This window comes from Hibiscus syriacus, unplaced genomic scaffold (genome assembly GCF_006381635.1).
Source record: "Hibiscus syriacus cultivar Baekdansim isolate YM2019G1 unplaced genomic scaffold, ASM638163v2 tig00110831_pilon, whole genome shotgun sequence".
NCBI classification, from domain to species: Eukaryota; Viridiplantae; Streptophyta; class Magnoliopsida; order Malvales; family Malvaceae; genus Hibiscus; species Hibiscus syriacus.
Window position 1 is genome coordinate 3,713,410 of NW_024062882.1, and position 27,927 is coordinate 3,741,336.

Here is a 27,927-nt window from a genome sequence, read left to right on the forward strand (position 1 = left end):
TGTAATGCATGTATTGCACTCACCTTGTCACTTTATATAATCCAAAATATGTGCATCACTAATTGTCCACAATAAACCCTTTTTTATTTGACTTACTTTGATCACAATTCAATCACGATTTGTATAAATCACAAATTTTATAACGATACATATGTTAGTATTGTACTAACATAAACATATCCCATAACAAACTCCATAATATATTTGAAACTATTCACCACAAAATACTTTAACACTTATTAATTCTTTTTAATTTGGCACCAACTTTTCCAACTTATATAAAATGGTCTTTCACCATTTTATCACTTAGATTCTTAATACCAAAAATTCCAGCATTGAAATTATTACCATTCAAATGCTTTTACAAATGCATAATTACATTTAAGTACCCAAACTGTGCAAATGTTGTACTTAAATCACCAATCTTTTCAAACTTTCAAAATAGTCATATTTCACATTCTAACACTCATTTTAATTACCAAACAACAAATTTCTAACATAGTACATCAATTATATAATACTTACACAACAACCCATCAATTTCCAAAGTTACCGAATTGATCCCCAACTTTTCAAAATTTACAAAATAGTTCCCAAATCTTTCTAAGGCTTGAAGAATACTTCCTTCATCATTTCCAACCCTTATATAATTTTCCATAATTTTTCTCACTCAAACAATCCATGGCCAAAACTTAAAAAAAAAACAAGTTCTAGCAAGATTAACATGTTCTAATCATCATACATGCTTGAATATGAATCTACTACCTCACAAACATCAAGATCCACCATTAATTAACGATATCTTATATGAACACAAACAGAATAATTTGGGATCTTTGAACACCAGCAAGATTATCATGCAATATTGGTACCAAATGATAGCGTTTTTTCGCGTATAATAATTTCTCTTTTACGTCATACTCAAAATCCTAAGGGAATTGCTTAAAAATTGAATTGAAGCTTCCTCTCACCTTTGAAGAAACCCACAACAGCTTGGAGAAGAAGATGAGCAATTTGGATGAAATGTTGGGTGCATTTCATATTAGTTTACATTATATTCCACTTATATGAATAAAATATTCATTTAATTGGAATAAGACCAAATCACCCTTAATGAATCTTCTTATTCACCATAAAACCATGACAACTCATCCTTATCATCTTTCAAAGTCAAATATGAATTAATTTGACTTTGATTTTCGAAATTTCCCATGAAATTTTCTAAACTTGTGTTTTAGTCACTAAATTCCACTGTTTCAATTAAATCTGAAAAAATGCACATTTCCAAACCAAATTTCTCTGATCTAAAATATTAAAATAATATTTCCAACCATTTTATAACATCCTTCAAAGTTTTGTAAAATTCCAATTCGATCCGAATTACCAATTCCTTACCGCTTTAACCCTTTCTAATTTTTTTTCTTTACTAAATTCCAAAACAAAAAATATGATTTCTATAAAATTCCACTCTCAAGAGTAAACTATCTATTTATAGAATGAAATTCTTTTTAGGAAATTTATCACTTAATTCCCTAAAATTTTCCAAGTTTTATACTTTGGCCACCAAACTTTCAATATTTTCATTTTGGTCTTTATCTAAATTTTTGGGGTATTACAGGTGGTCGGTGCAGCAGGGCTCCGTAGGAGTGAGGGTCGGCCATAGGTCAATTGGGGAGAGTATAGAGAGAATTTAGAGAGATGAGAGAGGGCTTGGTTTTGAGAAATGAGTAGAATGTTATTTGTTTTGTGTTTTTGGGAGTATTTATAGGGAGGGTCATTGTGCAATTATGAAATAGTTAAATTATTTTTGCAGTCCCCAAAGTTTGATGCGTAGTTCATTTTGGTCACCTATTGTAAATTTACCCTGGAATTTTGAATTAATTTAATTTGGTCCCCGTTTATATTTCTATATAAATGCACTCACCTGGTATGCCTCGATTGTATACTGTAAAGATGTCCAGCTACTTGGAAACTTTATCTTTGTCCTTTTTCTTGCTTGACTCGGGAGTTTGGTTACGATCTACTCAAACATCCATTAAAGGCACATACCATACAAATGTTAGTATATTATCTAGTATTTAGCAGTTATGCCTTAATAATACTCACAAGTACTATTATGTAGATTTCTATAACAATTTCAGCCTATCTTCAAATTATAGGCTCAATAGTATCGGTACCCCTACCCTGGTATCGATACTTCTATACTGTGGTACCGATACTCCCTTTCAGTATCGATACCATTTCTACATTCTGGATCCATGATATCGATACTTCTCTCCTAGTACCAATACTTCTATACTATATTACCGATACTCCATTATAGTATTGATACCATTTCTGCATTCTGTAATCAATGGTATCGATACCTTCTCCATAGTATCGATCCCCCTCGTTATCGATACTCATTACATCAGTATCCATATTGTCAGCTGATTTCTTCTAATTTTAAGCCTATAGTATCGGTATTGTTCTATCAGTACCGATACCCTTACCTAGATTTTCCATTTTTTATCTCGATTCTTACCCAAATTTGGTCAAATTTACTTATGTTTACACTCAACAATACTATTAAACTTCTCTTTACTTATCCCTACTAACTTTCTTTCATTTAGCTAAATATCTAAAATCCCCAAGAATATTTCATTCTAAGAATCGTACCACTTTTTTCTAACAAGTTTTTAATCCCCTCCAATGCTTTTAATCTCTTATTTACTTTTTTGACAAGTCAAATAAACTAGTAAACATCAGAAAAAACTCATATTCTAAAATATCATTCAAAAACCCATTTTCTTAAATCTCAAATATTTCATCCATCTCCTAGTTTTAATATTATTTAACCATTCCTTAAGTTTCTATAATACTCAATGTTCCAATAACAACCCAAAAACAAGATGAAGAGCTGGTTAAATTAAGCCTTACCTTTGGCTATAGAGGCTTGTCCTTACAAGGGAAAGAAGAAGAAGAAAGGAGATAACTATATTGGCTTTACTTTCCCTTTTTTTCCTTAAATCCCTAATAAGGAAAGAATTTTAAATTCATTTCTCCTTAAAGGACCAAACTACCCTCTATATTCATTCATGGTGACAAATTGGTCTGACACTTATCTTTTTATCATTATTCAAATAAGTCTTCAAAATTTTAAATCTTTTCCATATGGTCACTAATATGATATTTGGGGTATTACATTGTGGGCACAATGCCTTCTTGATTAAATGTAAAATAATTGTACCCCGGATTCTAGAATTGCACTAAGGCTCAAATTAGGGGCTCATCTATCTTGACATAGAGTAGAAGCGCGATATCACCATACCGCTGGTAGAATTTTCGTTTCTAGTCGTTTTTCCAGTTGTCCCAAATTCTCTGCAATTCTTGAACATCGTTCTACTTAAGGCTGACAGAAGCATAACCAACCAGATTTGACACATAGTTGTCTTGCAGATTGTCTCCCTTTTCCTTCTGAGTCTTCTCTGACCATAGCCAGACCTCTGTGTTTTTCGCCTCTTGCATTACAACCCCTTTGTCCATTAATACAAATTATTTGTGTTTAACAAACACTTTTTTGTGGATCAATCACCTCTTTAAAATGATGCGAATGAAAAAAATACAAAAAAATGAAAGGGAAACAAGTTAGTAAGATAAAAATAACAATCAAAATAATAGCGAAAATAAAAATTCCTACCCCACATGTTTTTATTCTTACCCATACATGATTTCTATCCCGCATGTTAATTTTTGAGCAAGTCCTAACCATATATTTTTCTAGTTTGCATGCTTTGAACAAAAAATAAAATAGGAAATAATTCAAGCATCCTAAGTTTTGAAATGGAGTTTCGGGCATCAGTGGTCACACTTTCCACTATATCTTCCTCAGTGTTGATGATGATAAGGGCCCCATCAATGACAAACTGTACTTTCTAGTGAAGCGTTAATGAAACTACCCTGGCTTGGTGTATCCATGGCCTTCCCAAAAAGGCAGTTGTAGGAGGGCATAATATGCATCACAGGGAATTCGATGTTGTAAGTGGCAGGTCTAATGATTAAGGGTACTTCAATCTTTTCAATTACCTCTCTCTTTGTCCCGTCAAATTCTCGGACCACACTCTGGCATGTTCGCATGTGGGAGGTATCCATTGGTAGTCTTTTTAGAGTGACTAGAGGCATCACATTCAGAGCAGACCCGTTGTCGATTAACACACTTGGCATTACATGCCCCTTACAGTGAGTTGTAATGTGCAATGCTTTAGCCTGACCTCTTCCTCCGAATGGGATTTCATCATCAGAAATTGAGATAAGATTATAAGACTGAATGTTTTTGACAAGTTTGTTCAGCTTGTTGACTGGTATGTCTTGTGGTACGAATGTTTGATTCGAGACCTTCAGTAGTGCATCTCTATGTGCCTCTGAATTCAGTAGTAGTGCCAGTATCGAAATATGTCCTAACAAATTGTGTAGTCATTACGTAACACTGTATTCTCTATGCTTCAGGAATTTCAGAAATTCCATTGCTTTCTATTATTTAATAGTTTTATTTACCACTGGTTTGTCCCCTTTAAATATCTCCAGTGGTCTCTGGGATAGATAAACTTCCTGGGAATAACACTTCCTCTTTCCAGTATTGTGCCCCACTTCCTGAGCACCTTCTCTCACAGTGCTTACTTGGCAATTGTATTTCCAAGGCATTTCTCAATCATCTTTATAGGGAAAAGATCTAAGTGTTTTGATCACCACCTTTGCTGGTGCCTTTTCTATTGGTTGCACCTTAGGGGTGATTAATAAAGGACGACTCGTGTCGTATCCTTTTTCGGATGAATCTCCAATCACACAAATATCAACTTCTAGAGTGTCATAGACTTCCTCGTAGAATTCCAGCTCCTTCCTATCCATCATGAGCTGGACCAAAGCTTTAAACTTTAAGCAATCCTGCACATCATGTCCTTCTTCATTGTGGTAACAACAGTTGTTACAATCTTCACATTTTGGTAAATTGGAAAGAATTAAAAGTTAAGGATCGAATTGATGTTAATTGAAAGCTGTCAAGGAAAAAAATGAAAGTTAAGAGGCCAATTTGTAAAATATAAGAAATATAAACGGGGAACAAATTAAATTAATTCAAAATTCCAGGGTAAATTTACAATAGGTGACCAAAATGAACTACATATCAAACCTTCAGAGACTGCATAAATAATTTAACTATTTCATAACCGCACAATGGCCCTCCCTATAAATACTCCCCAAAACAATAAAAAAAATAGCATTCCACTCATTTCTCAAAACTAAGCCCTATCCCCTCTCTCTAAATTCTCTCTATACTATTCTTAATCGACCTACGACCGACCCTCACTCCGGTGAAGCCCCACCGCGCCGACCACTGCTCCAGCCAACACCACCGGTGACTAGAAACCTAAGAACCTACCAAAAATGTTCTCCACACCACTCTAACACTAAAACTAAACCCCAAATCCCCTAAAAAACCCTAAACGACGTAGATCTAAGGTGAAAGGTTCAATTTTTTACATATTTCCGTCGAAGCCCCTTTGTTCTTGATGATTGTTCTTCCTCTGAGCCTCTTCCGATGCTGGTCGTATATTTTTACTCGGTTGTTTCTGCCGATTACTGTATATTGCATGATGATTTTTATTGTTTCGAAACTATTTTCAGTGATAGTTTTTGTGTTTTTTTGTTGGTTCTCTTGATATTTTGTACTGTTGTTTGTTGGGTTTTTCCGTGGCTATAGTTGTTATTCTTGACATATTAGGTGGGGTATTTATACCCCACTGTCGGTGCTTGTTGTGTCCGCTCCAAACAGGTTGTTTCTCTTGTTCCCATTATTTTCGGGACGTTCGATCGTTCATGTGACCGGCCATCCCAGGATGGTTTAGTCCCGGGTCGTATGGTCGGGAATCTTGGCCGGTTGGTAACCATATTGGTGTGTGGCCTTCACGTGTTGCTCCTGATTCTTCCTGGTCGTTGGATCAAATGGCCCAACGACCCTTGGTCGTGTTGCGTTGGTGCTAAACATGGAACCCTAGCTTCTGCTGGGTTCGACAGATGGGTTCGGATCTCAGGTCGGATCAGGCCTGCTTCAATTGGGCATTGCTGGGCTTGTTGGGTCAGGCACCCAATTGGGCTCTCTTACCCCCTTGCTGGACTTGATTTCCTTTTGGACCTAAAAACGAAAATAAAATGAAATAAATAATAAATAAATAAAATAACTAAATAAAAATAAACAAAACTATATAATACTATATTTTCAAAAATATGTTTTCAAAAATTATTTTATATGTTCTCAAAAATTGTTTTTAAAAAATATATATTATACGTTTTCAAAACCGTTTTCAAAAAACTGTATACTATATGTTTTCAAAATCATTTTTTAAAAACTATATATTATATGTTTTCAAAATTATTTTATAAACTTTATTATACGTTTTCAAAATTATTTTAAAAAACTATATATTATATGTTTTTTAAACCGTTTTAAAAGCTATATATTAAACGTTTTCAATATTATTTTAAAAACTTTATTATATGTTTTCAAAATTATTTTTAAAAAATATATACTATATGTTTTCAAAATCGTTTTAAAAACTATATATTATACGTTTTCAAAATTATTTTAAAAACAATATAGTATATATTTTCAAAACTATTTTAAAAAAACTATATATTATATGTTTATTAAAAATAAGTTTCCAAAAACTATATATTATATATTTTCCAAAATTATATTTGAAATTATTATATATACTATGCTATAAAAAACCCGGACGAAAATCAGTGTCTATAGCTGCCCTCTTTGCCCATTTATCGTGTAACGGAAAATAAGGCAAAGATAAAAGGACACAGATTTTCATTCGGTAAGAAGAGGGGTTCAAAAGAAAATTTGCTTTTGTGAGTGTGATATCTTTCTCTGTGATTGAAATCTGACTCAATGTCTATTGACTCTCTTATCGAATATCTTCCGTTGTAGAGTTGAAATTCGACTCAAAAATTCTAATAGGTCATGGCTCCCTATCGTTGAGCTGAATTATGGGTGACTCATTCGTCATGAAGTTGAGCCGGTCTTGGACGTTTCGAGTATGATATCATTCGCTGTGAAGTTGAAATCTAGTCCAAAATATGAACTGAAAATGGTTTCTTGTTGCCAAATCGTAATCAACCTTGGTCTTCTTTTTGGCTTAAAGACCTCGGTTTGAAAATTCGACCAGAAAGTAGTTCCTCGCTGCTACCCTGCGATTGATACACCCTCGAGCTGAATGGAATCAAACTCAAAATTTTTATTTGACATATAACTTTTCTCGACTTAAGCTATGTTGTACATTAGGCTGGGAGGTAGTTCCTTGTTGCTAAATCGCAGCCAACCTAGGTCTTCTTCTTAGCTTAAAGACACCGGTTTAAAAATTCAACCGAAAAATTGTTCATTGCTGCTACCATGTGGATGATATACCATCAGCTGAATGGAATCGAACTCGAAAGTTTTCGTTGAAAGATAGCCCTTCTCACCTTGAGCTGCTGTAAATTTAGTTGGGGGATAGTTCTTTGTTGATAAACCGCAACCAACCTATGTCTTTTTTCATGACTTAAAGACCTCAGTTTAAACTTCAACTGGAACATAGTTCCTCGCTCCTGAGTTAAGTAGCCACCATCAATTTTTTGAAGACGCTTTTTGAATCGAGTATCATTCGTCATGAAGTTGAAACTTGACTCTAAAACTGCAAAAAAATTATGTATGCGGAAAATGATAAATGTGATTCTCTTAAGTATGTATAAGATGTATGCACAATGAATTAATTCTTGTTTTATTTCTTGGATGGAGTCTCATTCTTTGTCTGATGGCCTTGTCCTTGGAATCGATCATGCCCCACCACTGATGGCTTCATGGAAAATATCATAAATTTGCTCATTTGTTAGCTTCATCAAGTGATATTTCACTCTTGATTGTATGGATCAATTTTAATCCAGAGATTCTTAAGCTTTCTTTTAGTCTTTGTTTACTCGGGGGAGTAAGACTCTTTTTCATTTCGTTGACGATCAACTACTGGAACTGGTTGAATCATCATCGTAATTGACACATCAATATTTAGTGAAAGGCTTCCTTACGTGGCTTGGAAGCTCAAATGTCAACTTCTACAGCCAAGGCTACCTCTTCCATTGTCCATGAAATTATTCTGATTGTCATAGAAAAAGACTGGCGAAAAAGAAGGCATGGTGCCTTGAAATTATATCAAGCAACCTCAGTTGTTCTTGTGAGGTCTCTGCTTATTTTACTCACAAAGTACTTTGAATTTCTTACATGGGAATCTTGGCAAAAAATCTTGTCTTTACCCTAAGCGTCGTCGAGTTATAAGCGTTTCATTTCCTTGTTAAAAGCTATAGTAAATAGACTTAAACCTATTATTTCTAAATGCATTGCTGAGAATCAATGTGCTTTTGTCCCTAGTAGACGAATCTCTGATAATTTCATTGTCGCTCATGAGCTTATCCACTACCTAAAGGGCTCCAAAAAGGGCCAAACATGGGGGCAACCTTAAAGCTCGATATGGAAAAGCCTATGATCGTGTTGAATGGGATTTTGTGTCAAATGTTATGATTAGCATGGGTTTTAATGCTTCCTTTATTACCCTTATTCGTAAATGCATAAGTTCAATCTCATTCTAAATCCGCTTAAATGGTGCCTTATCTGATCCCTTCACCCCTGAGCGGGGCCTTCGATAAGGAGACCCTCTGTCCCCATATTTGTTCCTGTTTTATGCACAGGGCCTCTCAGCACTCCTACTAGCAGCTCAAAGAAGGAACAAAATCAAAGGAATCCAGGCAAGCTTTAGAGGACCAAGGATCTCTCATCTACTTTATGATGACGATAACATCCTTTTTGTTAAGAACTCTATTAAAGAAGTGAGGTGAATCAAGAGCATTCTCTCCCAGTATGAACGTGTGTCTACACAGAAAGTCAACTTTGAGAAATCAAGTATTTTTTCAGTCCGAACACCCATTCCACTGACCGCATCACTTTTCTCAATGTGCTTGGAGTGGTGGAATCAAGGGAACCAGGTAACTATCTTGGGCTCCCGTTGGCAGTTGGCAAAGGAAAAATGGCGGCTTTCAACTTCATCAAGGATAGAACGACAAACAGAATGCAAGGTTAGACGAAGAGACTTCTTTCCTTTGGAGGCCAGGAGATCTCCATAAAGTCAGTTGCCCAAGCACTCCCTGCCTAAGCTATGTCCTGCTACCTTTTGCTAGAAGGAATCATTGAGGCCATTAAATCCCAAACTCATTCCTTTTGGTGGTCTGACAAGCAAGACACTAGGGGTTTGGCCATGATTGCTTGGGAAAAGGTATGTTAGTCCAAAAAGCATGGTGGAATGTGATTCAGAGATCTAAAACTTTTTAATCTAGCCCTCCTGGGTAACCAAGTCTGGAGACTCATCCAAAATGAGAACTCGTTGGCCTTCAAGGTTCTCAAGGCTAAATACTTCCCTCACTCTGCCTTTCTAGAAGCCAAACTAGGTGATAGACCTTCTTATGCTTGGGAAAGCATCCTCAAGGCTAAATATGCCCTCTCGGATGGATTATTCTGGAGAGTGGGAATCAACAGCTTGGCAAGGATGTTCAAAGACAAATGGGGTGACTTCGGTCCTTTCGGGTGGACTACCCAGTATATGGATAGCAACGTTGACCCTATGCGTGTATCAGATTTCATGCTCCCCAATATTCTAATATGGGATGAGTACAAAGTCTGATCGACTCTCACCTTGGAGGATGCTTCCAAGTTCCTTAATACACTGATCACCCTCATCCAAGGTGACAGACTTGTTTGGTGCCATCATAGTACAAGCTCTTACTCAGCTAAGTCAGGCTATAACTGGCTTTTGATTCGCAATAGTTCAGTTCAGGTGCCTGATAAAATCTGGAGTTACATTGCAAAGGCCAACACCCTCCCAAAGATTAAAATTTTCGGCTAGAGATTATGCCAAGAAGCTTTTCCCACTGGAGAAAAACTTAAGCAGGCCTGACTAGAGAAAGGAACTTGCAACCTATGCAATGAATTGATTGAAACGTCGTTTCATGCACTCAAGAATTGTCCAAAGACGAACCCTATTCTCATTCTTTCGAGACTACCAGACCCTATAAAGAATGGCTGATCTTCGCGGCCTCTAAGTTGAACCGCAATGGATTTGATTTACTCCTCACACTTCTCTGGAATATTTGGAATCGTAGGAATAAATGGATCCACGATGCCGACCTCCAGTCGGACAGAGATGTTATTACAAATGCTCGGAGTCTTCTCGGCGAGTTTAAACAGGAAACAACCCCATTCTCGAGTCTTTGTGGGAGGAGCCCCCTAGAACCCACATGTGGAGTTGCCCCATGCGCATGATAAAAATTAATGTTGATGGTGGTTTCTATCCTGATTCACATATGGCAGCTATAGGCATTGTGGCTCGAGACTCCTATGGAATGGTCCTAGGAAGTGTGGCTAGACAGATTGACCCCCTAACCCCGCGGAGTCTACGGAAGTTTGTGCTTTTACATAGGGAATCAACTTTGCGATTGAGAATGGATGGTGCGATGTTATCATTGAAGGCGATGTTATTTATGTGGTTAATATATTGTCCAACAAAAATCAGAGCAAGACCCATGACCTTTCTACTATCGGATTGATCCTCATTGAGGCCCGCTCCCTTCTCGATGATAATACTTCCTTCAAAGTTCACTATGTATGTAGAGATACCAATAGAGCGGCTCACTCGCTTGCTAAATGGGCTTTATCGAACCCCAATCCAGTTTGATTTTTCCTGGACGAACATGAATGTATTAAACACATTGTCATCGTTGATGCTATTGGAATATAATTCCTTTCTTTCCTTCAAAATAAATAAATAAATAAATAAAGTGCTAAAATGCAGATGCCCATGTAAACAGATGGTTAACTAAAACTATTTTGAACATTAAACGAAGCCAAACATAACTATTTCACACAAACGTAAAATACTTGTCGTCGAACACTGTAATTAACTCACCTATCAACGGATGGGGAAACAATATCCCCATCATCCAATACGACACCAGTAACTTGCAATTGGTGACCCTTCAGTGACTTCTCTTTCTCCCCAGTCCTCCAAGTCCCAAACAAAAACCATAGTATCCATTCCACCTGTCACAATCCCACCTTCCGGAAACTCCTTATCGGGTGAAATTCAAGCCAATGGACCGACGAAACTCGAATGTCCTAAGAGAATCTTAGACGAAACATACTTACGCTTATCTGACGAATCAAGCGACCAGAACCTAACCGTTCTGTCTCTTGAAGAAGTGGCGATACCTTCATTTCCACAAACACATATTCCACGAACCTAAAAATAAAGATAATAAAAATTCCCTACATTTTTTTTCAAAAACCTAACTGATCGAAATTAAAAGGAAAATGGCGAATGCATAATCGAGAAGAAAAAAACAGAGATCATACGTCGCCTTCGTGGCCTCGTAATTGGCATCGGAGCTGATATTACTTGAAATCGATTTCCATTGAACTCATTGCCGCGGGGTTTTAGAGAAAAACGGTGAAAAATCTCTCAGTTTATTTAAAATTGATCTTTGGAAAAGAGTTGCCAAATGAGTATCGCTTGTCTGCCAAGTATTTATAAATTCTCTGTTTTGTTAAATTAAACAAAAAATAATGGAAATTATTTTCTTTTCTGGTATTTTCTTCTCTTTATTAACTTCTTCACTCCAATATAGATGTACAGTAAGGGTCAAAGCTAAACCCTATTTAAATTATTTATTTACCATTAAATTCTAATTTTTGTATCGATCTAATTATTAAATTTTAATAGTAAAGTACATGAATGATTTCCAAATTATATGATGTCTTATAATTAGAACTTACAAAATGATGGTATGAATTTAAGATATTGCTTTATTAAATTTCTCAATTATTAAAAGTTATAAAATAATCATATAATTATTCATTATGTTTCAAACTCATCATTTTCCGTTAAGAAATTAACGATGGATGTTAATCTATTATCTGAAATATGATAATCGAATTTTATCATATTTCAAACAAATTTTTATGTTGGGTTACTTTTATCACTAAATTATATCATTAATATTGTGATTATACAATTGAATCTTTTTCTATTTTTATGTAAAAAATTGTCCAATATTCCTACAGTCGTTAATCAATTGTTATTCGCATCGATCATCATTTGCAAAAAATCGATATAGAAATATAAGCATTTCATGCACATATTTACAATTTTTTTTTTACGAAACTTACTCAAAATCAATAATTAACTTAAATGCATTACATACAAATACTCAAATTAGGGTGTAATTAATCAAACTAATAAGAGCGAACAAAACTCATTATACTCGAAGAAATCAAAATTCTTCTTAATAATATTTCTGAAATGTTTATAACGGCGTGATAAAGTAGGGGAAAATAAGAGTTACGCATCGAATTGAAAACCCAAACTTTTCTATTGCATAAAAATAATTTCAGATCCAACGGTCCACCTGCATGCTGGAGATGATACGAGTCTACTTGCTGTACAGATGGACAAAGGAGAAAATGAAGAATCCAGCCATCTACACACATAGAAATACACTCATTAAAAGTCAATTACATCCTACACTAGCGATTCATCCGGGAGGGGGGGGGGGAACTAGAACCCATAAAGCTGTCTGATGAATGATTGGCCGATAAGTCGACCTGTCAATTGGGTGGATATCAGACTAAGACTATCTGGGTCTGTCAATTCGAGTTTTAGAATTTTCAATATTCAGGAGGTTTAGAATTTTCAATATTCCGGCTCGATTTGTTGACTTTTAAGAGTTAAATTGGGCAGATTCAGGTTACTAGTATCGGATTTTCAGGTTCGGGTCAAACTTGATAGGTCAACTTATAAGCTATAAACAGTGGCGGATCTAGAAAATTCTTTGAGGGTGGGCACACATATAAATAATATAAATTTTTTATGAGGTAGAATTTCAGGTAGGCACACATATATTAATGAAGAAAATTTCGAGTTTTAAAGAAAATTCGAATTCTAAAGAATTTCAGGGTATTAAGGTGCGTCCCCCACAAGCTATAAAGCTAACAACAATGGTTGAGAGAGAGTGGTGGTACCATAGAAAATGCAGCTCCATAATAGGGGTATGCAGCAGGTATAAATCTTTCATATTCATTGTGTCTGTATGGCCTGACAGGAATCTGCAATCCAATTTCAATATGTTAACAATTTTAGCCAACAAATTCAAGAAAAAGGTCCAAAGCAATATCTCCAAAAGAAAATCATAGATGAAAATGTCCATGCTGATCTTTCTTGACTTTTAACTTCGATTACAAGCTTCCGTACTTAAAATAAAATGGGATAACTGGTAAGAGATTTAGGTCTCTAGAAAGAAATTTGAATTCGGGATCATAAAAAAAGCACATCATTACTTACCTGCTTTGAAAGGGATAAACTTGTATACCCAAGCTTTTGGTACTCGACCTTGAATTGGAAAACACCATAAACATCGGGAACCTTAAATGATGTGGAATATAGACCCTGCAGAAAAAAAATGTACCGATATTTTTTTAATGAATGACTTCATAACGTGGGCAGACTGGCCCCCTGATATCACAAATCGTATGAGCTCAAGAGGCAAATGGCATACCTTTTTGTCGTGTGACATAGTTTTCAAAACATAAGGGCTCATCATGTAAAACTGAACTTGGACATCATTAGCAACATATGGCTCCCAGCTTGTTCCAGACCACTCAAAGATTTCAACTGAGTATTCCTTCAAGAAATACACCCATTTCTTTTCAGTTAAATTTATTAAATGCTGCTAAGCCTTACATCAAAGTAGGCAAGGTAGAAAAATTACCAATTCATCATTAATCCTATATAGAGCAGGTTCATCAGTTTCTCCAACTTTGTGATGTTTTACATTTACAGCCTAAAGATAAAAGAAAAAGGTCAAAAATCTATGTTGGACGCAAAAATGTATAAGCATATGCCTCAAAATGATGCCTTCATAAAGGAATGAAATATTAAAGGAAAAAAACAGATCAACATGCCTACCTTAAGATGACATCTTTCATGGAAAACCCATTTGCTAATTTCAGTCAAAAATTGCTCATTGCCTGATTTCTCATGTCTGCAATCAGAAAAAACTTTTCAATATAACGTACTTTTCAATATAACGTGTTTTTAAGTACATTGGTTAAACAACAATCTCAGCATGCACTTAAGAGCAACTCCAAAGACATAAAAGGTTGATATCAAATTTGGAAATGCACTCTGAATAAGAAGATCCATATAAAAGATGAAGCTTTAATACGAACTTCATATGATAGAAACCTAAAAAACTTGTTTATTTCTTTCCTCTTATGCAGTCAGTATAGATTACTTCTAATTTGTTTAATATTACTCGGCTTCTCATATTTAAAAGGTAGTTTAGAGAGTTAAAGTTCAATGACTTGGTATGGCTCCCAGCCTTCTGCACACCAGATCTGAAAAACCTGAAAACATTTAAACAGTTCATCAAGAAACATAACATGTTATTAAATTCAAAATAAATATTCATCAATACAGGAACAAGTTAAAAGCTATTCTATCACATACCTATTGCTGAACATACTTAGTGTGCCAGTAATCAGAATCCGTGCATTGTTCCTGGCCTAAAAAGAAAATTAAAAAAGCGTTCATCAGTTTATTTGAATTGCTTGATATATTTGAGTCACAACATGCGGTTCTTCCATTCGTCTTGTAGAAAACCATCTGGAAGGGAAACTTTCATGCCATATAGACACAGAACAGATATCATATATGAAAACAGTTTACATCGATCTACCTGTACAATTGAAACTAAGGAGATTGCAGAACCAATCAATGTTGGAGGAGTTGACAGCTTGGACTTGGGATTAGCAGAATAGGCAGATGGAGAAGCTGAGAGAACTTTTAACACCTAAAAAATAGTACGTGGTAAGGGGGAAAATAGGATGGTTGTGGTCATTAATAAATTGTACATGATTCAATTCCTTCAAATCAGATGCAAGCAGTATACCAAGTTATTTGCAGGATTCAGTGAATGCCCGATGCCTCTGAAAAGTATAGGAGCCTGCGGCAAGGTAGTTAAAACAAATCAGAAATGTTAATTATCATCACTGTAATCAAGGACGGAAATAACATGAAATGGGCTTCAAAATATAAATGAGAAATCATGTAAGCTAAAAAAATGGCTATATTTAGAATAATTGAAAGTAGTCATTCCCCGATTGACATTTGACATATTATTGAAATTATTATAAAACAAAAAAATAATAAATCATACCTTTGCCCCACACAAATAATAACTAAAAGAACTTCTGATATAAATAAACTTTTCCCCCACTAATATTTATCAAAATTTAGCATTTGAAGCTTATGAACCTTCTTAACAGTTAACTTGATATAATAAATTTTTCTTCTCTTAAATTGAAAACAAAACCTCTTAATACTATCAAAAGTGATTAAATTCTTTTTATGACCTCCATTTTCTTCACCAAGTAATCAAGGAGTTGAAAAACGTTCAATGATCCATTTATTCTTTATAAATTAAACTAAATCTAAGCCAATGCTAGATGAGTTTTGATTCTACATATTTACATAAAATTATTAAGAATTCTTCGGACAGTTGCCCCAATGATTTGGAATCCTCCATCCGTCCTTGAAGGTCATTGGCAAGTGGCTCCATAACCTCCATTCAGTATTAACAAACTAGAAAACATCATAAGAAAGGTGCACTGGATCATAAAAGCATCCAGAAGGTGACTCTTACTGCAATTCTCTTGCTTCCTAAGATCACATCAGACTTGATCAAATCATCACTTGCAATCAACGTATGATCTCCTTCGGTTTCCGATACAGCATAGCTGATGTGATCAATAACCATAGCCGAAGGATCCTACACATCAGCAAAGAAGGAAGCTCTAATGATCAATCAAGCTAAGCAAAAACAAAGAACATAGCATCAAATCATACAAGAAAATTGAATCGAACCTCATCAAATTCTACTCCACTTTCATTACCAACTTCCCGAATCAAATCGGAGGCATTCGAATCCGCAGCGATAATTAAATCATGACCGGAGTCAACAAAATCGATAATGGCAGCATAATCAATAGATCCTCCAAATCCTAAACAAACAAAAACCAGTTCCTAATTCAAACGGTTACGCATTTAAAGAAGAAGAAGAAGAAGAAAAAAAAACAATTAATTCGAAAACACTAAATGATTGAAAAATGTGAAATGACTGACGTTCGACAGAGGGGCAGAAGAGGATCAAGGCATCGTAAAGATACTGTCCGTAGCGTTGCAAGGCGATCTTTGGATCATCGGCGAGTTTGAATTCGAGGTCGAAACCGCGTGATTTGAGGGAATTGAAGTAGATGGAGTGGGACGACTTGATGGCGAAATCGTCGAGGAGAACAAGGAGCCGGCGATCGGTCGGCGACTCGGGAGAGAATGCATTGCAGAGAAATGGAAGAAGGATAGAGATCGAAGCAATTGAAATTACCCATAATTTCCCCATTTTACTGATTAGGGAATTTTTGTGTGATGTGAACTGTGGAGTTTGAGTGAGTGAAGGTTCAGGAATATACTCACCACACTATTCAACTGAGTCCCGAGTTTTCTGAGCCGGTGGTTTTGGTAAAATTACAAATATTATCAGAGATTTTTATCAGAATTGCAATTAAGTACATAATTTTATAGACTTATAATTTTATACCATAAATTACAATTGTAAAAGAAATTAGATGAAATTTTGAGATAAAAAAAGAGTTTAATTAAAAAGATTTATCGATGTTAAGATTTGAATATCATATTCTATAAATACTATTTTTATAAGTAAAATAAGTGTATAAATTAACCCGAATGAGAAAATTACCTAAATTAAATTCAAATTCTTCTTACTAAAAAATTATAACAAATTTTAGTTACTGGTATCCGATCTATTAATCGACTAATCCGGATCAGGTACTGCAGAGGCTAAGACGACCCTCCCAATAAAATTTACTCCATTTGTAAACGTCATGATTCGAATCCCGGACCTTACTTAAGAGATCTAATACATCATCCTACTAGACTAACTGATTGTTGGTAAAAATTATATATATTTTAATCCTCATAATATCAACCAATAAAAACATGACGACGAACTCGTTACCCAGATCAAACTTATCCTTAAGAAAGATAGATATTAGCTTAAATTTTCAAAATAAAATCGAATCGAGTCGAAACCCATCAAATTCAGACAAATGATGCTTCAAACTATATACATCTTTAAAGCAAAGAAAATGAAACATTTTACTTTCTGAATGAAACAATTCGAGCACAAATCCTGGTCAAGTACTTCTCCACATGAACATAGACATCGAAAAGTGAATGAATCGAGTTACATATCGACTGACTCGAACTTTGAACAGCTATAAAACCTTGGAAATGTTCAAAAATGCCAGCTGAAGAAGAAACCCAAAGCATTCGAAGAACAAATCTTTAAAGCAAAAATGGAATAAAGTAAAACCATATACCTTTGGGGTTATCTTTGCTTTCGGCAGAAGCAGGGAAGGAACCACTTATTTTGTTTGTGTAATCATATCCCAGTCACGAATAAGCTTCGGTTTGAATCGTTTACGGGTCTAGCCTTTCGTGACCAGTGCCCGCTTGTGAATTTGTGCTGAGCAAAGCATAATTTACCATTCTGAACCGTCCGGAAAAGCTTTCAGTGCATCTTGGTTGCCGTTAACATAGAATTCGACAACAGCTTTCATTCGCTCGAGCTTATTAGGATGGTAATTTAAGTGAACAATGACCGGCTTAAGCTTGCTCAGTCTAGCGTCTTTTCTCACAGTCTTGAAAAGGACTTTTCTGTTCATGAAGAGATAGAAATCCATGGTTCTCCGAGCAGCATGAAGTCCTTTGTACCCGGGATGTGAAGGGAAAAAGAGTTCCTCATTGAAAACCGCTTGGTCCCATGACCTTGGCTCGTTAGCAAGGCGACTAGCCACACGATCTAAAAGCTCGATTGAAGGAATTGTTGGTCTGATATAGAAGAAACCACAGTTATAAACCCATATCCGAATCGTGTGTGCATTTCGAGCCCATCCCATTGCAGGTTCATCAAAGACATCATCGAATCCATAAGCAGTCATGTTATCATGGCCATCGGTCATAGATTCCACATCCGAATCCCGGTAAAGATAATTGAAATGGTTCTGCAAATACACAATATCGACATCCGAAAGGAGAACGCTCTCAGGATACGGAATTTCAATCCCGACACAGCATGGTTACCCCCTGTCCTCCCAATGGAATCAATCCCTTTGTCAGGATCTCTCTCATACACCGGAACATCATTCGACTTGCAAAATTCAGCAATCTTATCATCCAAAGAAACAACCAATAATTAGTTATGCCAACTCTCTTAATGCTCGTGAACCAAACCTCTAACGACGCCTTCACATTCCAATTTGCAAGTGCCATTATAAGCTCTTTTTGGACAGCAACATTTTCCAGAATTTTAGCCAATCTCGGGTTAACGGGTTCATCTGGAATTACCGTGGGGTTCGTTCTTAAACCTTACACAGTTCCAAAAGGCCCGGATTTACTCTGTTTACCCAATGCTTCAACTTGTTTTTGTGCATGATCCTTCCCTTGTTCAGCAAACCTAACCTTTTCAGTTAGCTCCTTAACCTGTTGTTTCAACTCTTTGTTTTTTCTCGTATGCCGCCGCATACTCCAATTTCAACACGTTCAAAGTTTCAGACGATTCACAATCGGAAGATAGAATCTAGCAACGAAACAAGTAAAATCGCGTTTATTTTTTGTTTACTAATACCACACCGGTGCCGAAAAATCGAACTTACAAACACTAGATTTGATGATCAAATCTAACATCAACAAAATCTTTAAAACCCCAAATAAAAGATTGCAAGATTTAGGCAAATTTCACAACATAAATGTATAGTTTTTCAAGACTAAATTAACTAAACAATATGGTTCAAATTCATATAAACCAAAAACAAAAATGAAAAATAGAAGACAGTCGTACATAATCCTTCTGTTTCCATTAAATAAAGGTTTAAGTACACTCCTAATCCCTGTACTCTTGACAAATTTGAAGAATAAAAAACCTTGGAACTCCATATTCAACATTTTCATTTGCTTATTTAGCCTTTAGGTGAGCAAAATATTTTAATTTAAAAATGCCACATAATTTAATATAACTGAACACCCTTTAATCAATTCAGCTTCAAAAAGAGTAGACTAAATTTCAAATGCATGAAGACTGTAGACACTGAGAGAGTAATTAGACCTTAAACAACAACAAAAAAGATTTTTACCATCCCAATTAAAATTTGAATAAAGTATAATAATGATCACTAAACTTTCTAAAGCCAGCATTTAGGTCCCCAACTTTTAAAACTTGCAATACAGTCCTCTAATATTTAACCCGTTTGCAATATGGTCTCCGATGTAACCGGCTATTTGACGCCGTTTGCAATATGGTCACTGAACTTTTCAGGCATTTGCATTTAGGTCCCCTAACTTTTAAAACTTGCAACATAGTCCTCAATTTCATTCTAAACCCCAAATTCTAAAATAATTCAATTATATTTTAAACCTCAAATTCTAAAATACTTTAATTTAGGGTTTAAAATGTAATTAAAGTATTTTTGGAATTTTGGGTTTAGAATGTAATAAGTGTTTTGGAATTTTGAACATGAATTTGCTATTTGACAATGTTTACTTCAATAAGTGCGCCTATCACGGTTATTGCATAAATCGTTGAAGTAAAAGTAACAAGGCCAATTTGTCTTGTTAGTAGTTGCCGCATTTTGTTATGACAATCCAATAGGTTTGGATAGAACTTGAGCATGCACATCCAACAGCTGCGAAAATAGTAAAGAGTTTTAGTTCATAGGACTACAACATACAGTCAAGCAATAACTAAAATAAACCAAGAATATCAATTAATAACTCATTCAAAAAGAGGACTTAATAAATAAAGGAAAAGAGGTTCAGTCATAGTCACTCCAAAAGCTAAGGCCTCAAATGATCATGTAACACCCTTAACCCATATCCGACCCGAATATGAGTCCGAGGTGTCACATTGACTTTTCAAACTTTGACACTTAAAGAAAACAGAGAAATTTTAAACTTTCATTAAAACCAAATACATTAATTTATATAAAAGAAACCACAAAATACTAAATCAATCAGAGCATTCGTAACAGTCACTTTTCTTACATGCCAACACTATACACGAAAAAAGACATACTTTATCCGTTACTTCTGATCTGATCTTCTAGCAGTGTTGCTGTTCTTGCCACCCTATTTTCGCTCTTCCTGATTCTTGGTACCTACGTGTAAATCACTTACACGCTAAGTCATAGACTTAGTGAGATATATAAATATAAAAATAATGCATTCCGTATGAATATGAACATGCAATATATCCATTAAATCATGTCATATGCAATTCAATGTAAACAATAATAATATGGTAACATATAACTATAATAATGCAATTATCTTTGATAACCTTTTATAGGCCCATGTAATTTTTTTGAGAACTCAAGGTATTCGACTACATTGAGGTTGTGCACTATTGTTGTCACCACAGCTTGTATGGGGTCCCACTAGAGGCTATGAAATTTTATCCCGAATGACCTATGTACTGTATTTGTCCCGAATGACCACTCCTTAAGAACCATATACATATTCCAGTGGATCTAATCGGTCTCAAAGACCCTGTAAATGTTCCAAAAGATACATATATATCCCGAAAGACCACGTAGAACCCTCGACTCTTGGCATGCCAACTATACCTATAGCTCTCATATCGTATACCATGGGCATTATTCTTATGTTTCATATGTTCATGTATTCATGTCATTTCTCTTGTGATCACATAACTCATATCACTTACCATGTCGCATGTGCATTTGAATCTATTCACATATATCATTTATCAAATCATATAAACATATATACTTTATGCATGTATCATAATATTTATCATATATGCATGTTCATAACTATTGTGCTATGAAAATCAACATAGGAATTAGACTTATCACAAGTCTTATTCCATTATACCATACTTATAATATGTACTCACCTTAGCCTTGCTTTGACTCGATTCTAATCCTTCGATTGTTCCGGAACGAGATTACGTTCTAAATCTACATAGTAATACATTGATACATATCAGTATACTAATGGATATATTCTAAACTATCACTCCTTAGGCTAAAAAGAAAGCTATTTTTATCTTTTAATGAAGGTATGCATCGATGCACTACACTATGTATCGATGCATCCCTTGACGTATGCATCGATGCACTGTCTATGCATCGGTGCATAAATCCCATTTGATGTTTGTATTTTAAGCAGGTGCATCGATGGACTACTTGTGCATCGATACACTGATGGCATTCGATGTTTTTATTTTAAAGGAGTGCATCGATGCATTTCATGTGCATCGATACACCTTGAACAATTTCTGGGATTTATCCTTGATGCATCGGTACACATTGGATGTGCATCGATGCACATAGCCCAGAAATGGTATTTTAGCACGAAAATCTCTTCATAATCTTCTCAACACTTTATATTTCCCCTCTTTTTATATCCCTAACTTGCATACTCTTACTTAAACTAATTATTATCCCTTCCATACCTCTAAAACTTAGAAACCCAATTCTCCATATAGATTTTAAGAATCTCACTCAACTTCCAACATGTTCTTAATCTAATTCTAACACTTCATATTACTTAATTAGCTTGATGACAAGTCAAATCCCACTTCTAATTCTTATTATGAACTCTAATCAAAGATTTCAGTTTTCTACTTCCTTTCTTTAATTCTTCATGTACTCCTCATCTTATTGTTTTAAAGTTATCATCTAATGATCAAAACCTAACCTTTAATTTATCAAATAACCAACTAATCAGAAAACTCACATTTGCTCTAGCTTGGTTTACGATGGAGAGAAAAGAAAATGATGAAGAGAACTCTGGAAACTTTGTTTCCTCTCCCCCTCATTTCTCACGTGCATATATCTCATCTTTATCACCTTTTAATTTATTTATTGGTCAAATGACCATTTTGCCCTTCAATTCACTTAATAATTACTAACAATTCTTCCAGATAAATCATTAAACTATTCAATCATCCTACTTTAATCACCAAATTTTGAAGTTTTACAATTTAGTCACTAACCCGTATTTTGGGATGTTACAAATCTCCCCCCTTTAAGAAAATTCGTCCTCAAATTTTCATTGCACAAGGAGATAAGATACTTTCCACACATGTACTATTCATTTTCACATATCCCCTCTTCAATAAATCTTTTGTGCTATCATAAACTTTACTTCATTACTTTAATTCTTCCATTACCTTTTTCATTGATGCTCTCACATTCCTTTCATATCCCTTATACGTATCCCTCCTTATCATTTTAAATTTTTCTGTCAATCTTACTTCCGCCAAACATACAAATCCTTTATCTTTATTACACTCACTATCATACTACTTTATTATTCAACTCATTTCTTCCAATAAAACATACCCCGCCATCAAACCATTCATATACTATACATTCTTCCCGATCAAAAATAGTTCATCCTCCATTTCCTTAACTTATCAAACCTTCATTATCACTTATCCATAATACAATTTCCTTGGTTCGCATTCAAACATTCCATTTACCTTTGTCTTATAAACTGATTACTGATGTACATATTTTCAATTTCCTCCAAAATAATGGTATCCATCACTTGTTCTTTTAATATTCCCCTAATAACACTCATTCCTTCTACTTTATCTTGTCACTGAAGTAAAGAAACTACTTTATTTCAGAACGATAGAGATCCTCTAACTCTATAGTTTCCAATCTTACTTCAAATCATTTGAATAGTAATTCTATCAAATTAACAGAGAATTCAATTCTCTGAATTCTAATGGAACATTCTCAACATATCTTATTTATTCAAACACTGTACCCTAATAAATTTGTCACTTCCACATCACTATAAATAACTTCTAATTGAATTCTCAATTCTCACATCAATTTACTACTAATATATGAATATTCAAGTCCAGATCAATCAAGATCATAACGTTTCTATTACATAATAAAAAGGTACCTGTTATCATCTTTGGATCATCAAAATCATCATTAGTATTAATATTATACACTCGAGAAGTGGAGCGTATTTCCTGTTGAGTAGAGGATTCAAGTTGACTTCTACCTCTTCTTCCACCTCTTCCTCTTTGAGACAACGAAGCAGATCGCTCTGACTGTACTGGTTCTCCTGTTCCCAATGGACAATCTCTCATGAAATGTCCCACTTCACCACATCGGAAACAAGCTCCAGTAACTACCCTACACGTTCCGCTATGACTTCTTCCACAAATTTCACATTGTCTAATTTGACTCTACTGTGCTCGTCCATCACCAGACCCTACAGATTGAGTCTATCTAGCTCTCATCTTATTTGAATCTCTTACAACGGATGACATCGACTCTGATTGTGCTTGAGGTCGAAACCCAAAATCTCTATTTCTCTTAGGTGGTGTAAAACTTGATGAAGCCCCAGTTCTTTTAGATGGCTGGGTTCTTTGATTCCTAAATCTTTCATTTTGAGCTCTCTTTAAGGCTTTAGCACGATTTACTACCTCTTGAAACGAGGACAAGTTCAATACTATCAGCATCTCCTTTAACCTTGGGTGTAAACCCTCAAAAACCACTCACACGAATCTTTTTCTGTTGGAATTAACTCTGCCTCAAAATGACTTAACTTGTTGAATTCACACTCATATTCATATACAGTACGATCCAATTTCTTCAGGTTCAAGAATTCTTGCTTCATTTTCCTAATAAACTGGTCTCCTATATACTTGTGTTTAAACTCTTCTAAGAACAATGACCAGTTCACTTGGTCACTTGTCATTCTCAGAGAGACGTTTGTCCACCAGATTCTCGCTTACCCACGAAGTAAGGAGACCACTCCAACTAACTTCTCTACCTTAGAACAGTGGAAACCATCTAACATAATTTTTACATCATTAAGCCAAAGGTCCGCAATAACAGGACCTTCTTCGGCTTCACCTTTAAACTCTGGTGCTCCTAAACCCTTCAACTCCTTTGCAACATTCATTCTCAGAGTTGAAGTAACAAAAGGTTGAAAACGCGCCAATATCGCATCCAGTGTTCTGAAAAACACATCTTGATCAGTTACAGGCACTCCAGAAGGTGCATGTTCTTCACCTTGCCTGGCCAAGGCAGGTGAATTACTACTTTCAGCGGGACTATCATCTACCGCTTCACTTCTAGAGCACAATGTCCGAACATCTATAAGAACATAACCATATCGTTCTATTAGCAAAACAACATACTTACTATTATATCACATCGGAAGTTTTCACTATTTTGTTAGCATGAATACTTTGTAGGACACTCTAGACTCCTGTTTATGCCGAGAATTGACTAAACCGTAGCTCTGATACCATTAAATGTAACACCCTTAACCCATATCCGACCCGAATATGAGTCTGATGTGTCACATTGACTTTTCAAACTTTGACACTTAAAGAAAATAGATAAATTTTAAACTTTCATTAAAACCAAATACATTAATTTACATAAAAGAAACCACAAAATACTAAATCGATCAGAGTATTCTTAACAGGCACTTTTCTTACATGCCAACACTATACACGACAAAAGACATACTTTATATGTTACTTCTGATATGATCTTCTAGCAGTGTTGCTGTTCTTGCCACCTTATTTCCGCTCTTCCTGATTCTTGGTACCTACGTGTAAATCACTTACACGCTAAGTCATAGACTTAGTGAGATATATAAATATAAAAATAATGTATTCCGTATGAATATGAACATACAATCTATCCATTAAATCATGTCATATGCAATTCAATGTAAACAATAATAATATGGTAACATATAACTATAATAATGCAATTACCTTTGATAACCTTTTATAGGCCCATATACATTTTTGAGAACTCAAGGTATTCGAGTACATTGAGGTTGTGCACTATTACTATCACCACATCTCATATGGGGTCCTACTAAGGGATATGAAATTTTATCCCGAAGGACCTATGTACTGTATTTGTCCCGAATGACCACTCCTTAAGAACCATATACATATTACAGTGGATCAAATCGGTCTCAAAGACCCTACAAATGTTCCAAATGATATATATATGTCCCGAAGGACCACGTATAACCTCGACTCTTGGCATGCCAACCATACCTATAGCTCTCATATCGTATACCATGGGCATTATTCTTATGTTTCATATGTTCATGTATTCATGTCATTTCTCTTATGATCACATAACTCATATCACTTACCATGTCACATGTGCATTTAAATCTATTCACATATATCATTTATCAAATCATATGAACATATATACTTTATGCATGTTCATAACTATTGTGATATGAAAATCAACATAGGAATTAGACTTATCACAAGTCTTATTCCATTGTACCATACTTATAATATGTACTCACCTTAGCCTCGCTTTGACTCGATTCTAATCCTTTGATTATTCCGGAACGAGATTACGTTCTAAATCTATATAGTAATACATTGATACATATCAGTAATACATTGATACATATCAGTATACTAATGGATATATTCTAAACTATCACTCCTTAGGCTAAAAAGAAAGATATTTTTATCTTTTAATGAAGGTATGCATCGATGCACTACACTATATATCGATGCATCCCTTGACGGATGCATCGATGCACTGTCTATGCATCGATGCATAAATTCCATTTAATGTTTGTATTTTAAGCAAGTACATCGATGCACTACTTGTTCATCGATACAATGATGGCATTCGATGTTTTTATTTTAAAGGAGTGCATTGATGCATTTCATGTGCATCGATACACCTTGAACAATTTCTGGGATTTATCCTTGATGCATCGGTACACATTGGATGTGCATCGATGCACATAGCCCATAAATGTTATTTTAGCACGAAAATCTCTTCATAATCTTCTCAACACTTTATATTTCCCCTCTTTTTATATCCCTAACTTGCATACTCTTACTTAAACTAATTATTATCCCTTCCATACCTCTAAAACTTAGAAACCCAATTCTCCATATAGAATTTAAGAATCTCACTCAACTCCCAACATCTTCTTAATCTAATTCTAACACTTCCTATTCTTTAATTAGCTTGATGACAAGTCAAATCCCACTTCTAATTCTTATTATGAACTCTAATCAAATATTTCACTTTCTACTTACTTTCTTTAATTCTTTATGTACTCCTCATCTTATTGTTTTAAGATAATCTAAGCTTTCCTTAAGCTCAGTTATCATCTAATGATCAAAACCTAACCTTTAATTTATCAAATAACCAACTAATCAGAAAACTCACCTTTGCTCTAGCTTGGTTTACGATGGAGAGAAAAGAAAAGGATGAAGAGAACTCTGGAAATTTTGTTTCCTCTCCCCCTCATTTCTCACGTGCATATATCTCATCCTTATCACCTTTTAATTTATTTATTGGTCAAATGACCATTTTGCCCTTCAATTCACTTAATAATTACTAACAATTCTTCCAGATAAATCATTAAACTATTCAATCATCCTACTTTAATCACCAAATTTTAAAGTTTTACAATTTAGTCACTAACCTGTATTTTGGGATGTTACAGATCAGTTGTTTAAGATAGACATTAGATGCCAAATACAACATTACCGGTTGCAAATGCATTAATGACGTACCCTTTTAACATATACTTGCTTTTAATACACCACGTTTAATGTTCCTCAATAGCCAAACATAATGAGAATCTAAAGTAGATAGCAGAACTAAAATCATAAGACAATTTCCTTGGTTCGCATTCAAAATAATACAATTTCCTTAACTTATCAAACCTTCATTCTTCCCAATCAAAAATAGTTCGTCCTCCATTTCCTTAACTTATCAAACCTTCATTCTCACTTATCCATAATATAATTTCCTTGGTTCGCATTCAAGCATTTCATTTACCTTTGTCTTATAAACTGATTACTGATGTACATATTTTCAATTTCCTCCAAAATAATGGTATCAATCACTTGTTCTTTTAATATTCCCCTAATAACACCCATTCCTTCTACTTTATCTTGTCACTGAAGTAAAGAAAGTACTTTATTTCAGAACGATAGAGATCCTCTAACTCTATAGTTTCCAATCTTACTTCAAATCATTTAAATAGTAATTCCATCAAATTAACAGAGAATTCAATTCTCTGAATTCTAATGGAACATTCTCAACATATCTTATTTATCCAAACACTGTACCCTAATAAATTTGTCACTTCCACATCACTATAACTAACTTCTAATTGAATTCTCAATTCTTACATCAATTTACTACTAATATATAAATATGCAAGTCTAGATCAATCAAGATCATAACATATCTATTACATAATAAAAAGGTACCTGTTATCACCTCTGGATCATCAAAATCTTCATTAGTATTAATATTATACACTCGAGCAGTGAAGCATATTTCTTGTTGAGTAGAGGATTCAGGTTGACTTCTACCTCTTCCTCTTTGAGACATCGAATCAGATCGCTCCGACTGTATTGGTTCTCCTGTTCCCAATGGACAATCTCTCATGAAATGTCCCACTTCACCACATCAAAAACAAGCTCCAGTAACTACCCTACACGTTCTGCTATGACTTCTTCCACAAATTTCACATTGTCTAATTTGACTCTACTGTGCTTGTCCATCACCAGACCCTGCAGATTGAGTCTGTCTAGCTCTCATCTGATTTGAATCTCTTGCAACAGATGCCATCGACTCTGATTATTCTTGAGGTC

At 34.9% G+C, this 27,927-nt stretch overlaps 1 protein-coding gene and 1 pseudogene across 1 annotated transcript; both read right to left on the reverse strand.

Moving 5' to 3' along the window:
- Nucleotides 1-12,417: 12,417 nt before the first annotated feature.
- Nucleotides 12,418-16,634, reverse strand: LOC120142618 (dolichyl-diphosphooligosaccharide--protein glycosyltransferase 48 kDa subunit-like). Its single transcript, XM_039157156.1, has 13 exons — nt 16,296-16,634; nt 16,038-16,174; nt 15,817-15,942; nt 15,064-15,117; nt 14,851-14,964; nt 14,622-14,677; nt 14,477-14,518; nt 14,079-14,154; nt 13,882-13,953; nt 13,669-13,794; nt 13,455-13,559; nt 13,136-13,219; nt 12,418-12,594 (listed from the first exon to the last, which is right to left on the reverse strand). The coding sequence occupies exons 1-13, from the start codon at nt 16,567-16,569 to the stop codon at nt 12,547-12,549; spliced, it is 1,314 nt and encodes a 437-aa protein (XP_039013087.1). The 5' UTR covers nt 16,570-16,634; the 3' UTR covers nt 12,418-12,546.
- A 980-nt stretch (nt 16,635-17,614) lies between these two features.
- On the reverse strand, nt 17,615-27,904 carry LOC120142847 (annotated as a pseudogene).
- Nucleotides 27,905-27,927: the final 23 nt, after the last annotated feature.